The following is a 21,620-nucleotide window of genomic DNA, read 5'->3' as shown; positions in this document are numbered from 1 at the left end:
TCATTGACTCTTCCTGGTCATGAGCACCAAGAGGCAGAGTAGCTTGTCCAGCAACCTATTGGGAGAATTTTTTATTGCCCTATGTGACACTCAATACTTGTGCTTTTCAGTGTACCTACATATATAAAATATGGAGGTAGATTTTTATAAAATGATAACATGAACACTCATGTATCCCCCATACCAGTAGCCGAGAAGCATCTTATATGCCCCTTCCTTATTTGTACTAGTCAGCCAAAGGGGTACTTGTGCAAAATGCCAGAAATCTGTTGGCTTTTATAAAAGGTATTTATCTGGGGTAGAAGCTTACAGTCACAGGCCATAAAGAGTAAGTTACTTCCTTCACCAAAATCTGTTACCACATGTTGGAGCAAGATGGCTTCTGGTCTCTGTGAAGGTTCGGCCTTCCTCTTCCTCTTAAGGCTCCATGGTCCCAACTTCTTCTGATCTCAGCTGTAAGCTAGCATAAGGCTCTTCTCTCTCCTGGGTCTCATTTCTTTCCAGGCTTTCTTAGCTGTTCAAGACCCTTCAGCTGCAAACTATCAGGTGAATGGCTCGGCTCTCCCTCCAGGTCTCATGCATCCAAAACTAAACTCTGTGTCGTTCTCCGTGTATTTACTTCCCTGTCTTCAATTGAGCATCCATTTATATAACCCACAATGGGGGTGGGTGCTGTGGATACTCAAACTGAATCACCCTAATGATGTGGTCAAATAAAAGCCCTAATCTTGATTTAATAAAGTAAAAATGAAACCTTTGAATCGAATACAATCTACAATGCCCAGAAGAACAGACCAGTTTACAAATACAATCCAATATCTATTTTTGGAATTCATAAACAATACCAAACTGCCACACTATCCACACAGTTGTAACACTCTCCTTGCCTCTGATAAATGAGCACTATGCTGCATTTTGTCTTAATTCCTTTTATGGATTTACCACCTAGATATGTATCAAACAAAATATTGTTTAGTTTTGTTGGTGATAGAACTTTATATAAGTGAAATCATTTTGTATATATGCTGTAACTTCTTCGACTGAATATTATGTCTTCAGGCTTTTCTTTTGTTGTAGTATATATAGTTTATTCTTTTCTATACTTTATGGCATTCCACTGTATATTTCCACTGGTATTGTCTATGTTTTCTCCTGGTTTTAGACAATTGGGTTGTTTCCAGATTTATTTTTCTATGAATGCTATTATGAGCAATGCTGCTGTAAATCTATAAATGTTTATAGATATGTCTAGGTTCACATGTAAAAGAATTTCTCTACAGTGTGTACATAGTAGAAGACTACTGGATCATAGTGTATGGATAGGTATGACATTTCTAAATGATGCCAAACTGGTGTGTGTATGTGTGTGTGTGTTTATAAAAAGTTGTACTTATAGCCCTTTCTTAAGGTTAGGTAGAGTACAAAGTGCAGCAGTTTGACCTTTGCTTCTTGGAGTCAATCCTTACATGAGTCTGTGTGAATCATTTAGGTGGCAAGTATCTGTATTTTAATAGAATGTTGTTTTTTTTTCTCCTTTTTATCTGTATATCCAAATGAAGCATCTCCAGAACTTTCCATATATTATCCAAGGTTTATCATTATCATTGTAACATATTGTAGATTGGTGAGGCAGTTAAAGTCTCTGGGAATAAAATTGTAGCACTGAGATAGAGAGTTGATCTCTATTTCTGGAGCAGGGCTGTGAAGGTATACTACTGTCCTTTCCAATAAAGGTAGACAGACATGATATTTGTGATCAGAACTTAGAAGAATGCATTGGCTAGATTAATTCAGCCAGTTTTGACCATGTGCTAAGAGCTTTATTTTTCTGCTATGGTAAAAAAACTCTAACATAAGCTTAAATTTTCAGTCATAGTCAATGTGTCTCCAAGGCCAACAAACCGTATTGAGGAAGTAAGTAGATCTTTAAAAATAATTACTGTGACTGCCTATTTCAAGTTTTTTATGATGAAGTCAATCTTTGAAATTTCTCCAGGAATGTACACTACCTTTTATATATCATTTTAGTGAGGAAGGGAAGAAATATTTTTACCTCATCCTTACTACCAAATTCTCTCTCATGTTTCATGCATATCTAGGAGCCATGCTGGAAATCCTATCTATTTCCAATGTTATTTGAGCACATAGATTCAGAAGTTGTGAAATGAACATAAGATCTATTCTGGACTACTGAGCCTAACATTATGAATTGAACTTTTTTTGTTTTCCATCACCTATTCTATTAAGTTCTCTTTCTAACTTTAAAGACCTCTGTTTTGGCATTTTGGCTGTTCAGGAATTAGTGTATTCTCAGTTTTTTCACATTGATATTCCCATTGTATTAAATTATCTTTCAACAGATATACACATGGTTCCCTCTCTATCTTCATTCAAGTAACAGGTCAAGTGACCACTTATCAAGGAGACCTTCCCTGAGCACCCAATCTAAAGATCCTAAGATCAGGAGCAAGACAATAACATTCACTCTCATTGATCTTCATCAATGTCTTACTGGAAGTCATAGGTAATGTAATAAGGCAAGAAAGCCAAAGTATGCAGATTGGAAAGAAGAAATAAAACTACCTCTATTCACAAATGACATTTTTGTCTATATAGTAAATTCTAAGGCATCTATATTAACTCCTAGAACTCATAAGTGAGTTTAACAAAACCATAGATTGCAAGGTAACCCACCGACCTCAATCTTATTTCTACACACTAGCGACATACAATTGGAAGCCAAAATTTTTAAAAAAATCAATACAATTTACAGTAGCTTCCCCAAAAGTGAAATTAAGTTATGTCCATTAATATATATGCATGCAATATTTGTGTACTACAACACGCTGATGAAATGAAATCAGAGAAGACCTAAATGTGCCGTGGTCATGGATTTGAAGGCTAACAATGTCATTTCTTTGCAAATTCATCTATAGAATTAGGAAAATACCAGTCAAAATATCAGAGGAATTTTGTAGATATAAATAAGCTGATATTAAATTTATATGCAAAGGTAAAGGAAATATGGTAGTTAAAAATAATTTCGTAGGAAAAAAGAATAAAGTCTGAGCAATCACAGTACTTGATTTCAAGATCTACTATAAAATTACATGAATCAAGAAAGTGCTGTATTGGCAAAGGTGTAGAAATATAAATCAATGGAACAGAATAGTGAGTCCAGAAATAGAGGCACACCGGTATTACCAGTTAATTTTTAACAAGGTTAAAAAGTAATTTAAAGTAATGTTATCAACAGTAGTTTTGGGACTTCTGGACATCCATATGCAAAAAAAAGAAAAAAAAGGAAAAAAAGAAAAGGAAAAAGTAGCTCAACCTAACCTCTCCTCTTACAAAAATGGACTCAAAATGGATCACAGATTTAAATGTGAAACATAAAATTACAAAACTTGTAGAAGAAAACACAATCCAAGTATATCAATAGTTCGTTCTTTTTATTGCTGAATAGTATTCTATTTTATGATATATTAGAGTGTACTTATCCATTGACTCATTTAAGTAACTCCTATGACCTGGGATTAGATAAATAATTCTTAGACAATACACCAAAGCATGATCTAGAAAAAAAAATATGTATTAATTAGACCTCGTAAAAATTAAACACTTTTAATTTGTGAAAGACCTGGTTAAGGAAATTGAAAACACAAACTAAAGATTGGGAAAGAAATATTTGCTTATCATGTATCCCACAAAGGATTTGCATCTAGAATATATTTCTTAAAACTCTCAAAATTCAATAGGAAGAAAACAAACAGCTTAAATTTAAAATGGGTAAAATACTTGACAAGGCACTTGACCAAAAATAATATAAGGATGACAAATAAATACATGTAAACATGTTCAATATCATTAGTCATCCAGGAAATGTAAATTAAAATTAAAGGACATGTTGCTACACCCTTAAAATGGCCAAAATAAAAAAAGTCAAACATTAGTAAGTGCTAGTGATGATGCAAAGCAACTGAAACTGTTATAGGAATGCAAAATGACAAAGCCTTCCCAGGGAATGGTTTGGCAGTTGCTTAAAAAATTAAGCATATACTTACCAAATGACCCAGAAGTCCTACTCTAGATAAATGAAGTTATGTTCACACAAAAACCTATACACCATTGTTTATAGTAGTGCTAATCATACTTGCCAAACACTGGAAATAATCCAAATGCTCTTCAAAGAGTGAATGGATAAGCAAACTCTAGTATGTTGTTAATATGGAATACTACTCAGGAATTAGAAAAAAATGAGCTATTGATAAATACAATAACTTGTATAAATCTTAAAGGCCTTATACTGAATGAAAAACACAATTGTCAAAAGGTTACATCCTACATGTTTCCATTAATATGAAGTAAGTGAAAAGACAAAACTATAGAAATGGACAATAGGTGAGTGGTTGCTAGGAATTATGATTGGGAGAAGGGATGACTGTAAAGGGATAGCACAAGGGAAATTTGGAATGATGAAACTATTCTGTCGTGATTATGTTGGTAGATACATGAATCTACAAATGTGTTGCAATTTATAGAACTGTTAAAAGGAAAAAGTCAATTTCACTATAATTTAAAAGTAAAGTAGTATTATAGGACTATATTGTAAGGAAAGAGCATGAATCAGTTAATCAAGAAGCATGGAGATGAGGAGAAAAAGATATTGTTAACCTAAGCAATATCGTAGGAAATGAATATACAGAAGTTATGCTATGAATGGTACCATTAAGGGTGGAGAAACTAGAAGATTGAAGCTCCATATTGGCTTCATAGGCTTGAATTATCCAAATTTTCTCTCCATATCAAACTTAATGAGCAATTGCCAAAAGGCCACTTTAGTTATTGCATTACTTATATAACCAAAATCAGACCCAGTTATGTTAAAGAAACAGTGTACATATAAAATCTAGAAAGTGTTTTTTTCCTGGTGTAAAACTCAATAAGCAGGAAATTCTGTGTAGTTCACATGTCTTTACAACCCTGTACGCACCAGTATCTTTCCTGAAGCCATAAAAAAATTCAAATTTTGAAAAACTCTTTGGGTACAATGGAAATATCTGGTTTTAGTTAAAAAGACCTTAACAGGTGACCCTCTATACCTTTGTACTTATTAGATTGAAACCACATTTTACAATATATACTTTTGGATATCATAGAAAAGAGAATGCTAAATTAATGACAGATCAGCTGTTTAGAGAACTACCAGGTTTATGCAATAATTTTTAAAATCACCTATTTATTATAAATACAGGATAAAATGTTCATATCAACTTTAATTAATATAAATCTGGAAGTACTGTTCTCTGAGAGAATATAGCAGTTGAACTGAAATAGAATGCATTATTTAACCAATGGTTATCTGGCACTTGAGGCAGAGTGATGCCTTCTTGCTTTAACATTTGCTCTTTGAAGTATATTTGAATCTGTTTTGAAACAGACATATTATCCAAAAGAGTGCATATCAGTATGAAAAGCATATGGGTTAAAATAATCCTTTATCACTTGTTTATTGTTTTACCAGAGATCATTGTAAGGTATATGTAGGATAAAACAAGAACTGACATTTTGGCCTCAAATCTATATTCTTCAAATTTCCTTTTAGCTTCTTGTTTGAAACTTGCTTTGTAACTCTGCCTGGAGACATTTGATGTGTCACAATTTTCATTGTTCTGAACTGTTTATATCTCAGCAGGAATAATGACATGAATAGTTTGACTGTTGAGATGTGAAATCAGAGTGAACACTTGTCAAGGTCTTTTCAGCAAAATTAAATGTTACTAATTTAAAATGGGTCAGAGTAATATTCTTCTGTATTTTGTTCATTCCATAATTTAAATTTAGATCATTTGATATACATCTTACAATTGACTCATTTCTGGATCATTAAACTCCATCATCAAATAATATTTATTATGCTTATGCATGCTCAGAGATCCAGAATGACTACAGTTAAGGAAATAACATACATTATTTCTTAAAAAAATAAAATTTAAAAACCCAGCTCTCCGTCCAACACTTTAATGTGTCTAATGAACAAACATTTTTTCATTACTCCCATTTCTTTGACTCACTCCTCCTTGCCATTTCTAATCTAAAAATCTATGTAGAATTTTAAAGATTCTTTTGAATTATTAGCAGACACATTAAGAAATATATTGCATGTTAAAGTTTTATGATATACTTTAGATAAACTGCTTCCAGATTTATTTCAATGTGAGAAACATATGGAAATTAAATTTATAAGTTATTTTATTTAGATAAAGGAAATGAAGGAGTAAGTTTTGAAAATCAGCTGATCATTGATTGGAAAGGGAATAATAAGGAAATAACAAGGCAAAATATGGAGACTAGAGAATAAGCTAAGAGGTTATATGGTCAAGTGTTTATTCCCACACAAAGTAACATATTATTCAGTTCTACTTGAGACCCATTTGACCCAATTCTTACTTGAATTTGTTCAACAAAATAGTACATTATTCAAGCTAATGTCTTTATGTTGTTCTTGTTTTTTGTTGTTAAATCCATTTTCTCCCCAGATGGTACACATAAAAGGAAATTTGATGTCATTACCCCCTTTGTTCAGTTTTGGCTGTGTAATGTGGTAAAAAAGATTGAGACTAATACCTAAATGTAGCTATCTTAAGTCCTTTGTCTATTATTATTTATTCTGCTCTTTATTAAGAGGAAACAGAAGTTAGATATATATTTTTCTGATGAATTCAGGGACTAAAAGTTAATTATTTACAGATTCCTTCTTAGTCTCTTATTTAGAGAAAACTTGGGGAATTTTTCTTAAATTGATTATTTGAATACTTAATACATTCATTAATAAAATAAATATATAATGAGCTGTTATTCTTCAATTACAAGGTCAACTTTACATATTAATGGGATCTTAAGTATACTCATTTGTTTACCCATTTATTCCCAAATGCATCCAAAAGATTTACTCTCTTAAACTTATTATTCTTTATAATAACCTTTTATCTTTTTTGATATTCACTGTACTGCAATCAAAAATGTCTGTCAGAATCTTCTTTCTGACAAAGTAAAGGAGAAGGAAAGTTGACCTGAGGGTGACAAGTTTATGGTTTCCACAACTGGGAACTACTTTGCAAGTCTGTGTCCCTGTTTTACTCTATTTAAAGATTTTTTTGACATTTTAGATGGCTGTTAAACTTGAATTATTATAAGCATAACTCACTGTCTGAAACTCTTTCTTTCTAGGTAAACAGGATTATAAAAAAACTAAACCTATTTTACGAGCAACTAAGTTAAAAGCAGAAGCAAAGAAAGCAGCAGTAGGCATAAAGGTAGAATTCTTATTTGTAACTTTAAAATTTGATATATGCATGCCATTTCATTTTCTAAAACTGGATTGCATAAATGTTGAATTCTAAATGTTTTATGACATTTCAAAATCTAAGTAGAATGCCAGAATCGAAGCTTTTTATGAAGAATTTAGTTAATGGGAAATATCCTTCCTATCCTGAATTTTAGAGGATCTAAAATTAAAGCGTCACTTAAGAGAACTAGTTATACTTGAAGTTTTTCTCTAGCTACTGTGTATATTGTTCAAACATTTAAGTCATTTATATGGCCTTACTCAATCACTTCTCTCATTTTCAGTAAGTTATATAGTTGTTTAAATTTTAGTTTTAATTATGTACATACTTGGTATATATACTTATATATACTAATATATATAATATATATACTTAGTTATATATAACTATAGTTATAACTGTATATAGTTATGGGTAGTTATATATAACTACTTAGTTAACACCTGTAGTTTTACTTTGTATCTTATCATTGTTGTCAGTGTACTCTGTGATGAAATTCTGATGATGTTTCCAAACTTGTTCTTTTAGAAAGCCAGTGTTTTAACTACTTAAGAGGGATAAAGGCAGCTAAGAATGATATTAACAGATATTAACCCAATGTGCTAGTGCAGTGAAGTTCAACAAAATTTCATTTACATTATTACCTATATCAATTCTTTGCCAAGTATTTAGATCCAAATTAAACTATAAATAGAAAAATTAATTTAGTAGCTCTACTGTCAAATCTGTAAAATAAAAATGACCAATACATTTATTTTATTAAAATAATAAAATATTAAAAGGAGATTTGGGCTTTTATCTGGCAGATGAAAAATCAATTTTTCTAAGTTATTGCTTATAGCAAACGCCAAGGTATTACTACCAAGCTGTAACAGCTGTTGAACTGCCAGATGATATATTTGGTTGTCTTCCAGAATTTGCTATTATGATCACGAAACACTGCCTTCTTTTTGCTCCTGATTGCTGATTTTGATCAAGCATTGCCGTGTGATGCGGTATGTTTTCACAACATAATCTCCTCAGTTAGTGCTGTACGTCACTTTTTAATGAGAAAAAGTAAATTGCCTTTTTGTTTAAAAGAGAGATGCTAAATCTTTGGACATTTTTTTTCCTAATTTCATATGAAATTTCACTCATCCTTTGAAAAATATTTCCATGACATGACCTGTGTAAAGGCCATGAAGGCTTAGCTGGTTTTTTTAAATTATTATTATTTCACATTTAGTTATTTGCTGATTGTCTCTTTAACTGAGAGCATTGTTTGCCATTTTCCCTCAAGGCAATATGTCACTTATTTTTATCTTTTACAATACATTTGTTTTAGAAAAAAATCAGGGTAGCAAAATCCATTTGCAGCACAATGTAAAAAGTAGTTATATATGAATATTGGAATTTGAGAAAATAGTACAGCCATTCATTTATTTATGTTCCATCTTCTTAGACATAGTCCTTTTAAAATTTGCTCTTATAATTTTTGTTTGAGGAAAGAATTATGTTCCCAGTATGAGATAAAGTCTACCATATAGTTCAATTATCTGATGTCTTTTTTAAAACAATGTAAAGCTAGTTAATAATTTTTAATTTGTGAGAAAAAATATTTTTCTTAGATTTCATTTATAATTTAAAGTTTATAAGAAGTGTTTTGAACTGGCATCAGAACATAACTCCTGCTTGATGAGCTAACATATCAATTATATCATTTTGGGTTGTCAACCTATGGAAAACAAAGATCTTACCTTCAAATATTGTTTACACTGCTTGAAAATTTATGTGAAGAACCCATTAAGATGATATGGAACTTTTTAGAATCAGAACCATGGAAGTGTTTTACATTTCAAAACTGGCATACTAATTAGTTTGCCCTGTCAAACTTTGATTGCCTTGTCATTTTGGCATAGGTTTTAAATAACGAAGTTTCTTTCAGCAGTTGCCATTTAATGCTTTTTAATTTCCCCAGTGAGTGATTTTATCCATATTGATAATGTCAGAGAAGCAGCTAAGGACTAATGAACATCAAACATGTTTGACTTTTATCTAGTTAATCTAGGATGACCATAATATTGTAGTGTTTTGTAACTTTACTACTTATTCTTTAAAACGAATTATAGTTATCATCTTAAAAATAACTTAAATCTACAGAAAATATAAACAGCTCTGTAGACTAGAAAACAACAGTGACAGCAACACCGGACACAAGAGGAGACCCAGGGTCACATCCTACTTGCCCCTTACTCCTACCAGGATCTAGCTGGGTCTGTGCTGGTACTTTTGTAAAATGGAGATTATTGCTGCACGCTGTTGTCAGGAGAGTGTTAAATAATACATGAAAATGCTTAACATTGAAGTTAGCACATAGGAGGCTTTTATGAGTTATTAGCTGTTTGAGAAAATATTTTTTGAACTAGCTACTTCTAATTTATTTAAACAAGACTTCCTCGAGAATGTTTATCTTTGGGCTGAAGATTCCTTACTTCAACCAAGTCTGCATTGTGTGGCTATATTGTATGTTAGAAAATGTTCTCAGTTTTGCTATGCGATAGAATTATAGATATTAGTGTTCTGAAATTTAAAAGCCTTACATAATTTTCATATACCTTGTATCATATAAATCTTAGTCATTCCTTCATTATTTATTTAGAAATTACTATAAGTATTATAATTTTGTAGAACCTATGGATAGAAAGATAAATAAGATATGACTGTTATGGAGAAACTTAAATAAGAAATTGTTTTTAAATTTAATTTCCATATCCAACCATCAGTATCGATGAGAAATCAATAAATAATAAAATATCAAAAATTTATGAACCAATAATGAGATGAGTGCTAACTCAAAATTATTTTCACAGGAAATGTTTGCTATTTGATTGCAGTTAAATTAGAAGATTATTTTTCAAGAATTACAACATCATGAAAATTTTTTTAGAATATAAATACCCTCTACCTTGTTTTCTAGTATCTAAAAGGGAAAGGATAATAGATATTTGTTCATTCATTCTTCATTTGTTTATTTAAAATGTTTATTTGAAAGCCATAAAACAATAAGGATCAAAATTTTAATTTTTCTCTTGCAAAAATAAAATATTCAAGTATCAGGCAGATCCTGTGACCAACTCTTGAGATAAGCCAGGAGTTGAAAAGTTATGTTTGTCCTTTTTTGTTCTATATGATTTTACATTAAAAAATGGTGGGGAATAGTTGTCACATATTCCTCCAGGTTTCTAAGTTATGATTATTATCACCAGCATTCTGAAAGCAGTATTTTCAAGTTTTACATTTGTTTTAACCCTTCAAACATTTAGCCTACACAATGCTATCTCCTAAAAAAAAAGAGACATTTTAAAGAAAACAATTTGCTATACCTCCCCACCCAATACTTCTTAAGCCAGTCCCATATATTGAATAAAATTGATTGAATTAATGGATCCTCTGATGCTGTGTTCTCTGCTTCCTACCTCTAAAACCCTTTTTCATGCCTTTGGATATTCAGGAACTGTGCAGTGTATATGATACAGAATTCTTTGAATGGATAAGAAGGAGGAGTTGAAAAGCAGCAATTAGAGTTGATTATCAATGAGATGAGAATCATGGCCTCCAATCAAGAATAAAAACTTTATTTCTGCATTAAGCTCGTGTGAATGGTGACTGCTCTTCAACAATTTTGTTGTCCACTATACAGAACAGATGGAGTTTGCAGTTGTGTGTCACTTGTTTATTACATCCTCTTAAAATTAGTAGCTGTGTAACCAGATGGGGCTGAGAGCACAGCTGTGGATATAAGAAAATAAATGAAACCTGTCTGATGCTGCCATGCCCTTTTGAGATGCCAAAGTGTTCCACTGCAACAAAGAAAAATTCACTTTCATTTGATGTTATATTAATATATTCGATTTTAAAAATCAAATTTTACAGTTTTTGGAACACGTGTTTTTTATTTTCATATTTTTGATATCTAAATAAATGTAATTATGAAGCTAAAAATCTGTATAAATTACCCATTTTAAATTTCAATATTCAGTTAAAAATTCCATATTGACTGTAATCCATATTTAAAGTTTTTAAAGTTTTTTTATGTGGCATATGTTCAGTTATTGATTTTACATTCTTATAAAAGGTAAACTGTATTCGAATAAATGCAGATTAATTGCTTCCCATAAAAAGAATTCCAGGTAATGGGTGTGATACACAAGTGATACTTTTTTTATGATACTAAGCTGGCATTATTTGCCCTTTTTTCTGTTTAGCCAAATGATATTTAACATTGAGAACATCCCTTGATGATGGATATATGTAGATAGAATTGTACAGAGCTTTTGAGATATAATATGACTTTTATCATTTTATATATATAGTAATTACTTTTGCCATTAAATTCAGTATAATAGATTAATATAATACATATCAAATACAAAAATTAAATATCCAGGACCATCCTTTATAATTGCTTCATGAGCTCAATGTATTGTTTTGTTCCCCATGTTAGTAAGTATGGAAATTAAAATTTTAAAATTTGAGTTTCAACAAAGCAATATTTAATAAAGAACAGTTTCTTTCAATTAGAAAAATTATGCTAATGTATTTTAATCTGTGTCCAGATGCTATAAATAATAATAAATTTAAAGAAACAAAATCAAACATACTTAGAAACTAGAAGTTGTCTAGGTACAGTTTACATTATTTTCACCAACATTTCAATATCCAAACAATGAAAATATATTAAAATTATACATTTTAATTTTAGTATTTGAAGAACACAAAATAGAATCAAATATAATAAAAATGACTCACCTACTGATACAGTTACCATTCCAAGGCGCATTGTGTAGTGCATAAAAAGCATCTTTATTTAATGACAAAAACATTTTTTAAAAAAGAAATTGGATTATTAGCTCCAAATAATTCATTATAGACTATGACATTATATGTTTGGCTTTATTTTATCTGGTAAAATTGATAATGTGACCAATTTCTCTTGATCAATTTCTAATCTACTATTTTTTTCTTCCCCAGGAAGTTGGCCTTATACTTGCAGCTATTTTGGCCCTCCTACTGGCTTTCTATGCTTTCTTTTATCTCAGACTGTCCACGGATGTTGACCCTGATCTAGAACCAGATGAAGAATAGCTGTGTAGCAATCACTGCATAAAAGGGAAATAATTTCGTAGAAGAACCTCTTGGGACCAATACTTTCTAAACTACTGAAACTGCAACATCTTGAATTTTTTCTGCGGGTATTTTCAGTTTGCAGAAATACCATTTTAAATAATTACATAGGATATCAAGAAAAGAACCTTACCTAGCAGGCAATGTGTGCTACTGGATACTTTTATAAATCTTTCTACTTAGGCAGGCACCCTATACATGGTACATTAAATAAAATGGAAAACAGAGCCTAAGTTGTTCAGATGTCTTAGCCAATTCATGTGTATAACTCTATCATTTACAGATTTCCATTTACACCATAAGTAAAAGTATATATCCTCATTTACAGAAACATGCTCAAATCACATTCAGAGCATAATAAGGAACAAAAAGTCATGGAGAATTTTTCATTTTACAAGAAGCCCCACTTTCTCTCCAGACATATTTTATATCATTAGGGTGACTATCTACACATACATCTACAGTAATCTTTTTCCTTCTTTGCCAACTGTTCGGTGCACATGTGCTCCGTCAGAAATGGCACCTGGATAACAGAAGCTCAAGGAGTCACATATGTCTCTAAAATAGAGTTTCTTTACTCTTGGGCTGTCTGAACTGGTGTAAATAGAAAGTTCATTTGATCTTAATTTTAATTAACTTATTACTCTGTTAATATAAACTTGCAATTCTGTTTTAATTACGTTGTTCTGGCTGCATGCAGTATCAGTTTGCCCCTCTTGTTAGGGAGATATGTAATGATCTGTCTTTTAATTGTGCAGTCTTTTTCATACAACAATAATAGTAGTATTTCTACCTACTCAGAATCATTTTCTTGGGTTGTGTCTTAAATCAGAACAATGGTAAGCTGTTTTACAAAATCACATTCTGTCTTTTGAGATTTAATCAATTATAACTCTTCGATGAAAAAATAAATAATAGAAGAAAATCTATGTCTCATGCTGCTCTCATGTTGTTTTCTGTTTTTCAAGTAATTTTGGATTTGTTAGAGCATAATGACCAATATATTCAGTATTTTTACCTGTAATGTATTTTTAATATTTTTAAAACACATGAAAACATAAAGCTTAGAAGATGGGGAAAGTGTCCACAGCAGAGTTGTTAGCTACTAATATATAAAATGCATAGAAAATGAAGTTTGTAATATGTGTACAAAGTGTTTTTTAGCATATACATTGTAGCATAAATTAAAATGTTAAGATTGTTTCTATACTAGCCAAGAGAAAAGGCTTTGATAAATACCCTAGGTGTGTACTGGGCCTTATATTTACAGTTTCTAAAAATGATTTATGTTTGGTAATTTTGCACGTAGTTGAATATGACTGTGTAGTATTATATTCTGTAGAATTTTGTCAAGTAGCACAATTTATTTCATCAATGTGAAAACAGCCAATGGTTCCAATATCCTTATAGATCATTTATGATAAACATCTGAGGTCAAAATTGAGCCAGTGTTACTTACTGGTTTCTTCCCCTTCAAGTCACAAACTTGAAGAAACAGACCAAGAGTTCTTAAACAGTCACCACAGCTGACCAATTCAAGTGGCATTTTTAGGAAAGGTTGCAGCATTTAGTGCCATGTGGTGTGTCTGCTTGTGAAGTGGGAGGCAAGGGAATATCCAAGCTGGCATTTTGGATATGATGGGCCTTTTACTTCCCTGAGTGACATGCCACATGTCAAGAAATACTGCTTTCCCCCACTGCCATCACATTTACGTGAACAATTTTCATTGAGTTATTTCCCCTCCCATATGGTGTTAAAAAACAGTCATATTAAATAAAGATTATTTCTAGTTTTCAATGGTAATTTAAAAGAGAGAATAATTGTTAACTAGATAACTATCCAAGTGAGATGTAACACAGTTTTAATGTATTTAAAATAGTTGATTATACTCTTAGAAATAATTGAAAATTCATAATTCTGAAAAATCATTACCATCCAGTTCTACTCTTGAGGTGTTCTTTGGGGAAAAGATGCTCTTTCTGCTTATAATAAAAAAATTATCTAAAAATAGTATGATTATAGGCAGGTTTCCTTGCCTAGTATTATTGATATCCTGAGACTATGACCAGTCCATTTGTATGTCTGATTGACTTATCAGTGCCCCCAGAGAAGTGGCAAAGTGGGATATGTTTACATAACACAGTTTTCAGGAAATGTAAATTTTGCAAACTCGAATTAACTGGGGAGCAGCCAGTCCCCTGTAGAATAAACCCATAGTGACAGTCTGGTTTGAATCTTTGAAGACAGCAAGGTGATATCCAGCTTGCTGTTTCAGGGAACCATACTTTTGAACAGTGAATCGTTTGGGCATAAATCTGAGACTGGCACCAGACACACATTTTAGGCATGTCCCCCTATTACCCATCAAGTAATTTACTGCTTGTAGTAATTCAGATGATAGAATCAGAAAAATTATGGCTTTTCATAATGCTAATATCTATTACCATATTCTGTGAAATAAATTTCAATGAATGCAGACTTAAAATATTACCTGTGGAATACCTGTGAATGAAACTTGAAGGTTTGCTGGTTCTTATTTTGCATGCAAGTTTAGACAGGGGTAAAGAATATGTAAGTTCATTTGAGAGGAGATATTCTAAATATACAATCTCTTCCAGACTTTCATTGAAAAAAATTTAAAAGCTTATATTAGTACCAAAATGGGATTTGTTGTTCTTTTAAGTTGGCAAAATACATCCTCTCATCAAATTTTTATAATGACAGAAGAAATACTCCACCAAAGATAAGAAGCTGAGAATATGTTTTTATTGATTTCTGTAATTCTATTAATATAGGAATCTGCACACATTTAATACATACATGTTAAAATTTAAGTTAATTTCTTTTAGAGCTCTCAGAGTCTGGAACAGTACTTTACATGTAGTAGATGCTCAAAATTTGGTTGAATTTAATAATCATAGTATTGATTAACTCTAGCATTTAGCATTTATAAGTATTGGTTGTATTGGGACATATATATGTTCCCTCTGGTTCCCTTTTAAGATTAAGGTTGCTGTAGAACATAGATGTTGCTCTTTTCTAAGAAATTAAATGTGTTATTTTTATCTTAGCCTTTTTTAAAAGCCATATTCAATATTTCTTAATTTAGCATACATCTTCACTCCAAATAAAAATAAAACTAAGATTTCATTAGATTATTATATTTATGTGAATACTAAGGCACTCTATTTTCTAGATTCTAAAATAATAGGGTTATCTGTAACTCAGTAGAGTGAATTGTGCTCTTTACAAGCTTTAGAAATAAATTTCTTAGAAATTAAACTTACACAATTTTAATGTATTTCATCCAAAACATAAGATTGTTGAGCAAGAGACAATCTAAGATAATTTTATATTCTCTTCTTTCTAACAAATAGGTTTCTTTACACTTACCTGAGGCTTCAGTGGGAGAGATTCCTACAACTTCTCCCTTAGCAGCACTACCTTCTTTTATTAGAATTACTCCAATTCATCCCAGATAGAACGATATTTGCTAGGTATTGTTTAATCAACAGCATATCTAGAATCAGTACAATCCACAGTAAAAAAAAAAAAAAAATTGTAGCAGATAAATTCAATACAGAAACATTCTTACAATTTTGTTCAAGTTTTAACTATATAGGTAAGTATAAAGGGAATTAGAGTCATTTTAAGAAGTATACCAGTGTGGATCTATCCATAGTAGATCAGTAAATTCATTTAAAACAATTGAACCACAGCAGTATTCAGCATATGCCTCCTCATTATATCATTTATTTTTATCCCTAGCAACAGACATGAGATGCTTATTTCAAGAAAAATAAGATACTTTATATGCCAGAAGATTTTTTGATGACAGTACCCCCTCCTATTCTTCATTTTTTAAAACAACAACCAAATTGGTGGGGAAGCAGCCAAAATTTGAGGTACCAATGCCTCTTGAACAGATGTCGCACCATTATTTTTTAGCTCGTTTAGATGAATAAACATGTTAAACTGTGAAGTATTACATTTTAGATTTTTTCATTAAAAAAAGAGACAATCTGTTTACTGTCCTAATTGAGACAACAATCCTTGTGGTTGCCAGTTTTGGCAGTCATAACAATGAACTATAAATATTTGGACCAATCAAGTAAATGGTGACTATAAAGGCTATAGCATGTGTAAAGTTCTGTTTTCACGGACACCCATCTTAGTATGGCTTTTTTTTTAAAATTTTCAAATACAATTGTTTGTGTGAAACTGAAGTTACATGGTAAGCCTAAAAGAAATTGATTTCATATCTAATTTCTTTCTAGTTTATCATCCTTTTTATTGTTCATCTAGCCGTCTGCTTGTAACAAATTGCTTCTGCTGTTGCTCTATTGGATGTGGTAAGACAGGTCTTCATTGGCTTGCCTTCCCTGTATGTCCAAGGATAACACAAAATTCCTAGTTATTTTTTCCATTTTCATATTTATAAAGCTAGATTTAAGACATTTTAAAAGTCTCTTAAGTCACAGCAATTTTTTAAAAGATTTTATTTAAGGGAGAAAAAAATCACTGAATTGTGTATATGAAAGTGTTTTAAAATAAATTTTAGGTTGTATATATGTTACCAGAATAAAATGCCAGAAAACTATGAAACAGTTAAACACACATACAAGTACACAGACAAAAAACAACAGCCAGATAAAACTCTTGCTCTAATAGCCATGAGAAGGAGGTCATAATCTCTGGCCCTTTTAGGGTGCTTTCTATGGAACAGCATGGGAGGAGTTGGTAGGCTAAAGAGAAATAATCCAGACCTGAATAATTATTTATAACACTATTCCCAAATTTTTGTGATCCAAACAGACATCTTGTTTGAGTGCTTTTTCTCCTTTCTCCAACTCTTTACCATCCACCGTGTCTACCTCAATTCTTAATTCTAGGGACTGTCTTAAATTCCCTGTTAATGTGTATGAATCTCACTTCCACGTTGTCATACTTACCTATGTACTTACTATATTAACTGGCTCAACTCTTTTACTTAGGATCGTCATGAATTTCCTCAACTATTTTTCCCAGTATCTCTTTCTTCTTGCCTGCCTCCTCTTTCACCTATTGCTAACCAGTTGTTTTATACAAAGATAATATAATAAACTTTGATTGACCTATCACCAAGTTTCAACAATTACCAGTGTTTTGACATTTCTTTATATGTTTTCCCCATTGTTACCTGAGGTATTTTTTTATATGTATCTAACTGACAAAAATGTTGTTTGATTGTTGTTGTTTACATTATCAGGAAGCCTTATTACAGCTAATAAAATTAACAGTAATTTCTTAGTATCATCTCATATAACTCCATATTCAAATGTCCCTAATTGTCTACAAGGTATTTATTTACAGTAGGTTTTGAATCATGGTCTGTCCAGCATTTGATTGTATGTCTCTTAAGTTTCTTTTATCCCATAGCAAACTCTTTCTTTTGTCATTGATTTGTTGAAGAAACCATGTTGTTTGCCCTTTTGAGTGTCCAGCTTTCTAGATTTGGCCTTTCTCATTGTGTTATTCAGTTTATTTCTCTCTTTTTCCCATTTTATTTTAAATGTGGTTTAGGGAGTTAGATCTTAAGGTAGATAAAATCTAGAATGTGTGTGTATGTGTTTACAGGCAAGGATATTTTATAGGAATAATGAAGCCCATAATATCTGGTTGTCTCGTTTATGGTGATACTGAAAGTGATCAGTGGTTCTGGTGCTAGTAGCTTGAGTCCCTTCAAATTAAAGTTTTCATCAACAGTTTAATTAAAGGGTTTGGCATCCATTCATAACTGTTTACCATCAGTTATTTCATTAGGCATTGCAAAATGATGATTTTCTATCATTCCTTCAATATTTATTTAATAGAATTCTTTTAAAATAAGAATTTTCTTTACCATTTGGTTTATCCTAAAATACACTTCATATAAGAACAGAAGGATAAATACTTGAATCTTTCCCTTTATCAAAGTTCAGAGGAATGGATTAGTACTCTCTAATGGTGACCAAGTTTTGCTTTTGCTATTTCTGTTGTTACTGCTTTTATTGTCATTACAAACTCAAAGAGTTTTATATATTTCATGTGTTTCAACCCATTGCAGTCATTATTCTTTTCAGTATTGAAAATTCCATTATCATGCTTTATCATGCCTTTGAGAGGTAGTCTCATTAAAATAATAAAAGTTTATGACTACATTATTTCGGGTTCTTCTGAAAGAAATAGCCAGTGCAATCAGATTTTACTAAAAACAGGAATACATGGTAAATATGAGAAGAATGGGAAAAAACTATATTATTTGCAGATTATAAGATTGCCTAGAAAATTGAGAAAAATAATTGCATTAGATTTCTATAATATGCTCCATTAGAAAATAAATATGTGAAAAACAATAGCTATATATGTATTATATATATACATTTCAGTGGTAATTATAATAATTAGTTAAACACACTAAAAAAAATCTCATGGTTGCCAACAAAAATATGAGACAGTCTAGAAAAAAAATTAGGAAGAAATGTGAAGAGTTTTCATGGACAAAAACTTTACAGGTAACATAGTAAAGCGTTAATTAAAAAAGAGACCAACTGTCTTCTTGGATGGAAAGATTCAATATAGAAAAAATATAGACATTTTCTTATAATCTGAAAACAGAAAAAAGGTCTTTAATCTGCCAGTTATAAAGTATATTACAAAGTTATAATGATTAAAATTATGTCAGTTAAGAAAATGTAGACAAACCAATAGGTGAAAATTAAGTGTTCAGAAATAAATGCAAATATAAATACACATTTAATGTATCATATATGACATGAAGATGGGTATGAGATTATTTATTAAATATATTGGAACAACTGAGTAGCCATTTGGAAATTAAAAGATGCCTATACCATGACTTAAGATGAATTTCTGAAGGAATTTATTATGATTTATATACAAAAGAGATGAAACTATAGAAAGTATTAGGAAAAATTATAGACATTTTAGAATCTTTCCCAGTAGAGAAATTATTTCTAGGCATTAATACATGAGTCAGAAATCAGAAAGGAAATAATGTTGGATTATAGTACATTAAAATATAGCATGCAGCCCAATACCCAGTGTTAACTAAAGATGTGCAAAAACAATTAAAACAATTTCTTTTGTATAGTGCTTGGGAAAATGGTAATCTCACACACTTTCTAGAAGGCCTTTGTGCAGTATATTTTAACAGTCTTAAATTTCATGTGTGCTTTAAAAATTTTACCTCAAGAAAATGAAGTCTGTAGTGTGCAAAAATGCAGAAAATAAGTTAACCACAACATTGTGTATAACACCAAAAACACTCTAAACAAAATGTCCAACATAGGTGTTTGTTAATGAATCGTGTCATCCACAATATAGAATGTGAGGGATTCTGGAAAATGGGTAGAGGTGAAAAAAAGCAGCTGAAAAGATTATATGATATGATTCTATTTTGTTTAAATACACCTGTCTCTTTGTATATGTGTACAAATGTGTGTATCTGTATGGATGTGTTGAAAAAATATTTAGTAAAAATAAACAGTGGTTGTCTCTGGGTATTGGAATATAAGTGATTTTTATTTCTTTTGTATTGGATGAATCCTTCAGATCCTACTCTTTAGGGAGGACTTGAAGGGAAATTTTTTACTGAGCTGGATCATGAGTCCAGACACCTCATAGATCTGTATGTTCTTTTTCCCATTGTATTGTTCTATTTTTCATTCATTCAATAACTATTAAGCACTTAGGTGCTAATAAGACATCTTTCACAATTCATAATCTATGTATAATGCAATTTCAAAGCTATGGAAAGAGACAGTTCTGCTTTTTTTCAGAGTGACACACTGAAGATTGTTTCAGAAAGGACTGATGTTTGAGTTTATTATTCATTCAAAAATGTTTATTGAGAATTTGCTATATGCCTGGTACTGTTCTTTGTGCTTGTGACAAATTAGTGAACATTAAAAAAACAAAAACAAAGCACTCCTGCTCTCTTGACAAGTGCTTTTGAGAGGTGGTGATGAAACCATCAAGCAGAAATAAAGGATTGAAAGTTATTCCAAGTAAGGCAAAACCTATAAAAGAAGAGAGACATATTAGCACCAAGTATGTTCCAGCTGTGGTCTGGAATACAGTGTGTGTGTGTAAGAGAGAGAAAGAGAGAGAGGGAGAGAGAGAGAAGGCTGTTTTAAGTCCCTTTATGCTCACTGTCTCCTTTCCTTTCTCTGCATAAGACCATTTTCTCTTGTTTAATCTGGAAAATTCTTATATACCTATCCTTCAAGATTCATCTTTTCTCAGATTTCCCTGGACCTTCCTTCTCAAGCCCCCAATCCCTCCCACTCCAGGCTAAGTTAGGTGAATTCCACAATAATATAATTATCCTTTTATCTATCTGATTGCCCCCACAGAACTGTGAAGTGCTTAACGAAGAAAATCTATGTTTCACTGCTGCATCTTCAATGCCAAGCACTGCTCTAGGCCATTTGTATGTATGTAATAAATATTTTTTTAATTTTTTCTCTTTAATTTTTAATATTACATTCAAAAAATGTAATATTAGCAACCTCCTCCATCATCATGAGACATTCATTACATTTGGTGAATACTTCTCTGAGCACCACTGCACCTCATGGTCAGTGGTCCACATTATAGCCCACACTCTCCCACAGTCCACCCAGTGGGCCATGGGAGGACATACAATGTCTGGTAACTCTCACTGCAGCACCACCCAGGACAAATTCAAGTCCTGAAAACATCCCCACATCTCATCTCTTCCACTCCCTACCCCCAGCAGCCACCATGGCCACTTTCTCCGCACCAATGCCACATTTTCTTCGATTACTAATCACAATAGTTCATGAATAGAATATCAGTTAGTTCATTCTAATCCATACTCTATTCCTTCATCCTGTGCACCTTGGAATGGTTTTGTCCACTCCACATCTATATCAAGAGGGGGCTTAGATTCCACATGGATGCTGGATGCAATTCTGCTTTCAGTTGTAGGCACTCTTGGCTCCCTGGTGTGGTGGTTGACCTTCTTCCCTCCATGTTAGCTGAGTGGGATAAGTCCAATAAACCAGAGTGTAGAAGCTGAAGTCTGTTGAGGCTCAGGGCCT

At 31.7% G+C, this 21,620-nt stretch overlaps 1 protein-coding gene across 3 annotated transcripts in view; it reads left to right on the top strand.

Moving 5' to 3' along the window:
- The window catches only part of TRIQK (triple QxxK/R motif containing), a 156,782-nt gene that overhangs the window by 128,018 nt on the left and 7,144 nt on the right, over positions 1–21,620 (top strand). The window contains exons 4-6 of one of the 3 annotated variants that reach the window (XR_009180458.2): positions 7,231–7,316; positions 10,840–10,990; positions 12,360–20,055. The exons of 1 other annotated variant lie outside the window; for it this stretch is intronic. Coding sequence is in view for 1 of the 2 variants with exons in the window: in XM_058275715.1 (XP_058131698.1) it covers positions 7,231–7,316; positions 12,360–12,473 (200 nt within the window). In the remaining variant the exon portion in view is untranslated. Of the gene's footprint in view, positions 1–7,230; positions 7,317–10,839; positions 10,991–12,359; positions 20,056–21,620 lie in introns of those variants that run through there. One more of the 3 variants, XM_058275715.1, reaches the window with a different exon arrangement.

The sequence above is a fragment of the Dasypus novemcinctus genome, chromosome 14, assembly GCF_030445035.2.
Source record: "Dasypus novemcinctus isolate mDasNov1 chromosome 14, mDasNov1.1.hap2, whole genome shotgun sequence".
Lineage (NCBI taxonomy): Eukaryota > Metazoa > Chordata > Mammalia > Cingulata > Dasypodidae > Dasypus > Dasypus novemcinctus.
The sequence above is the reverse complement of the archived record's forward strand: the minus strand, read 5'-3'. Positions and strand labels throughout refer to the sequence as shown.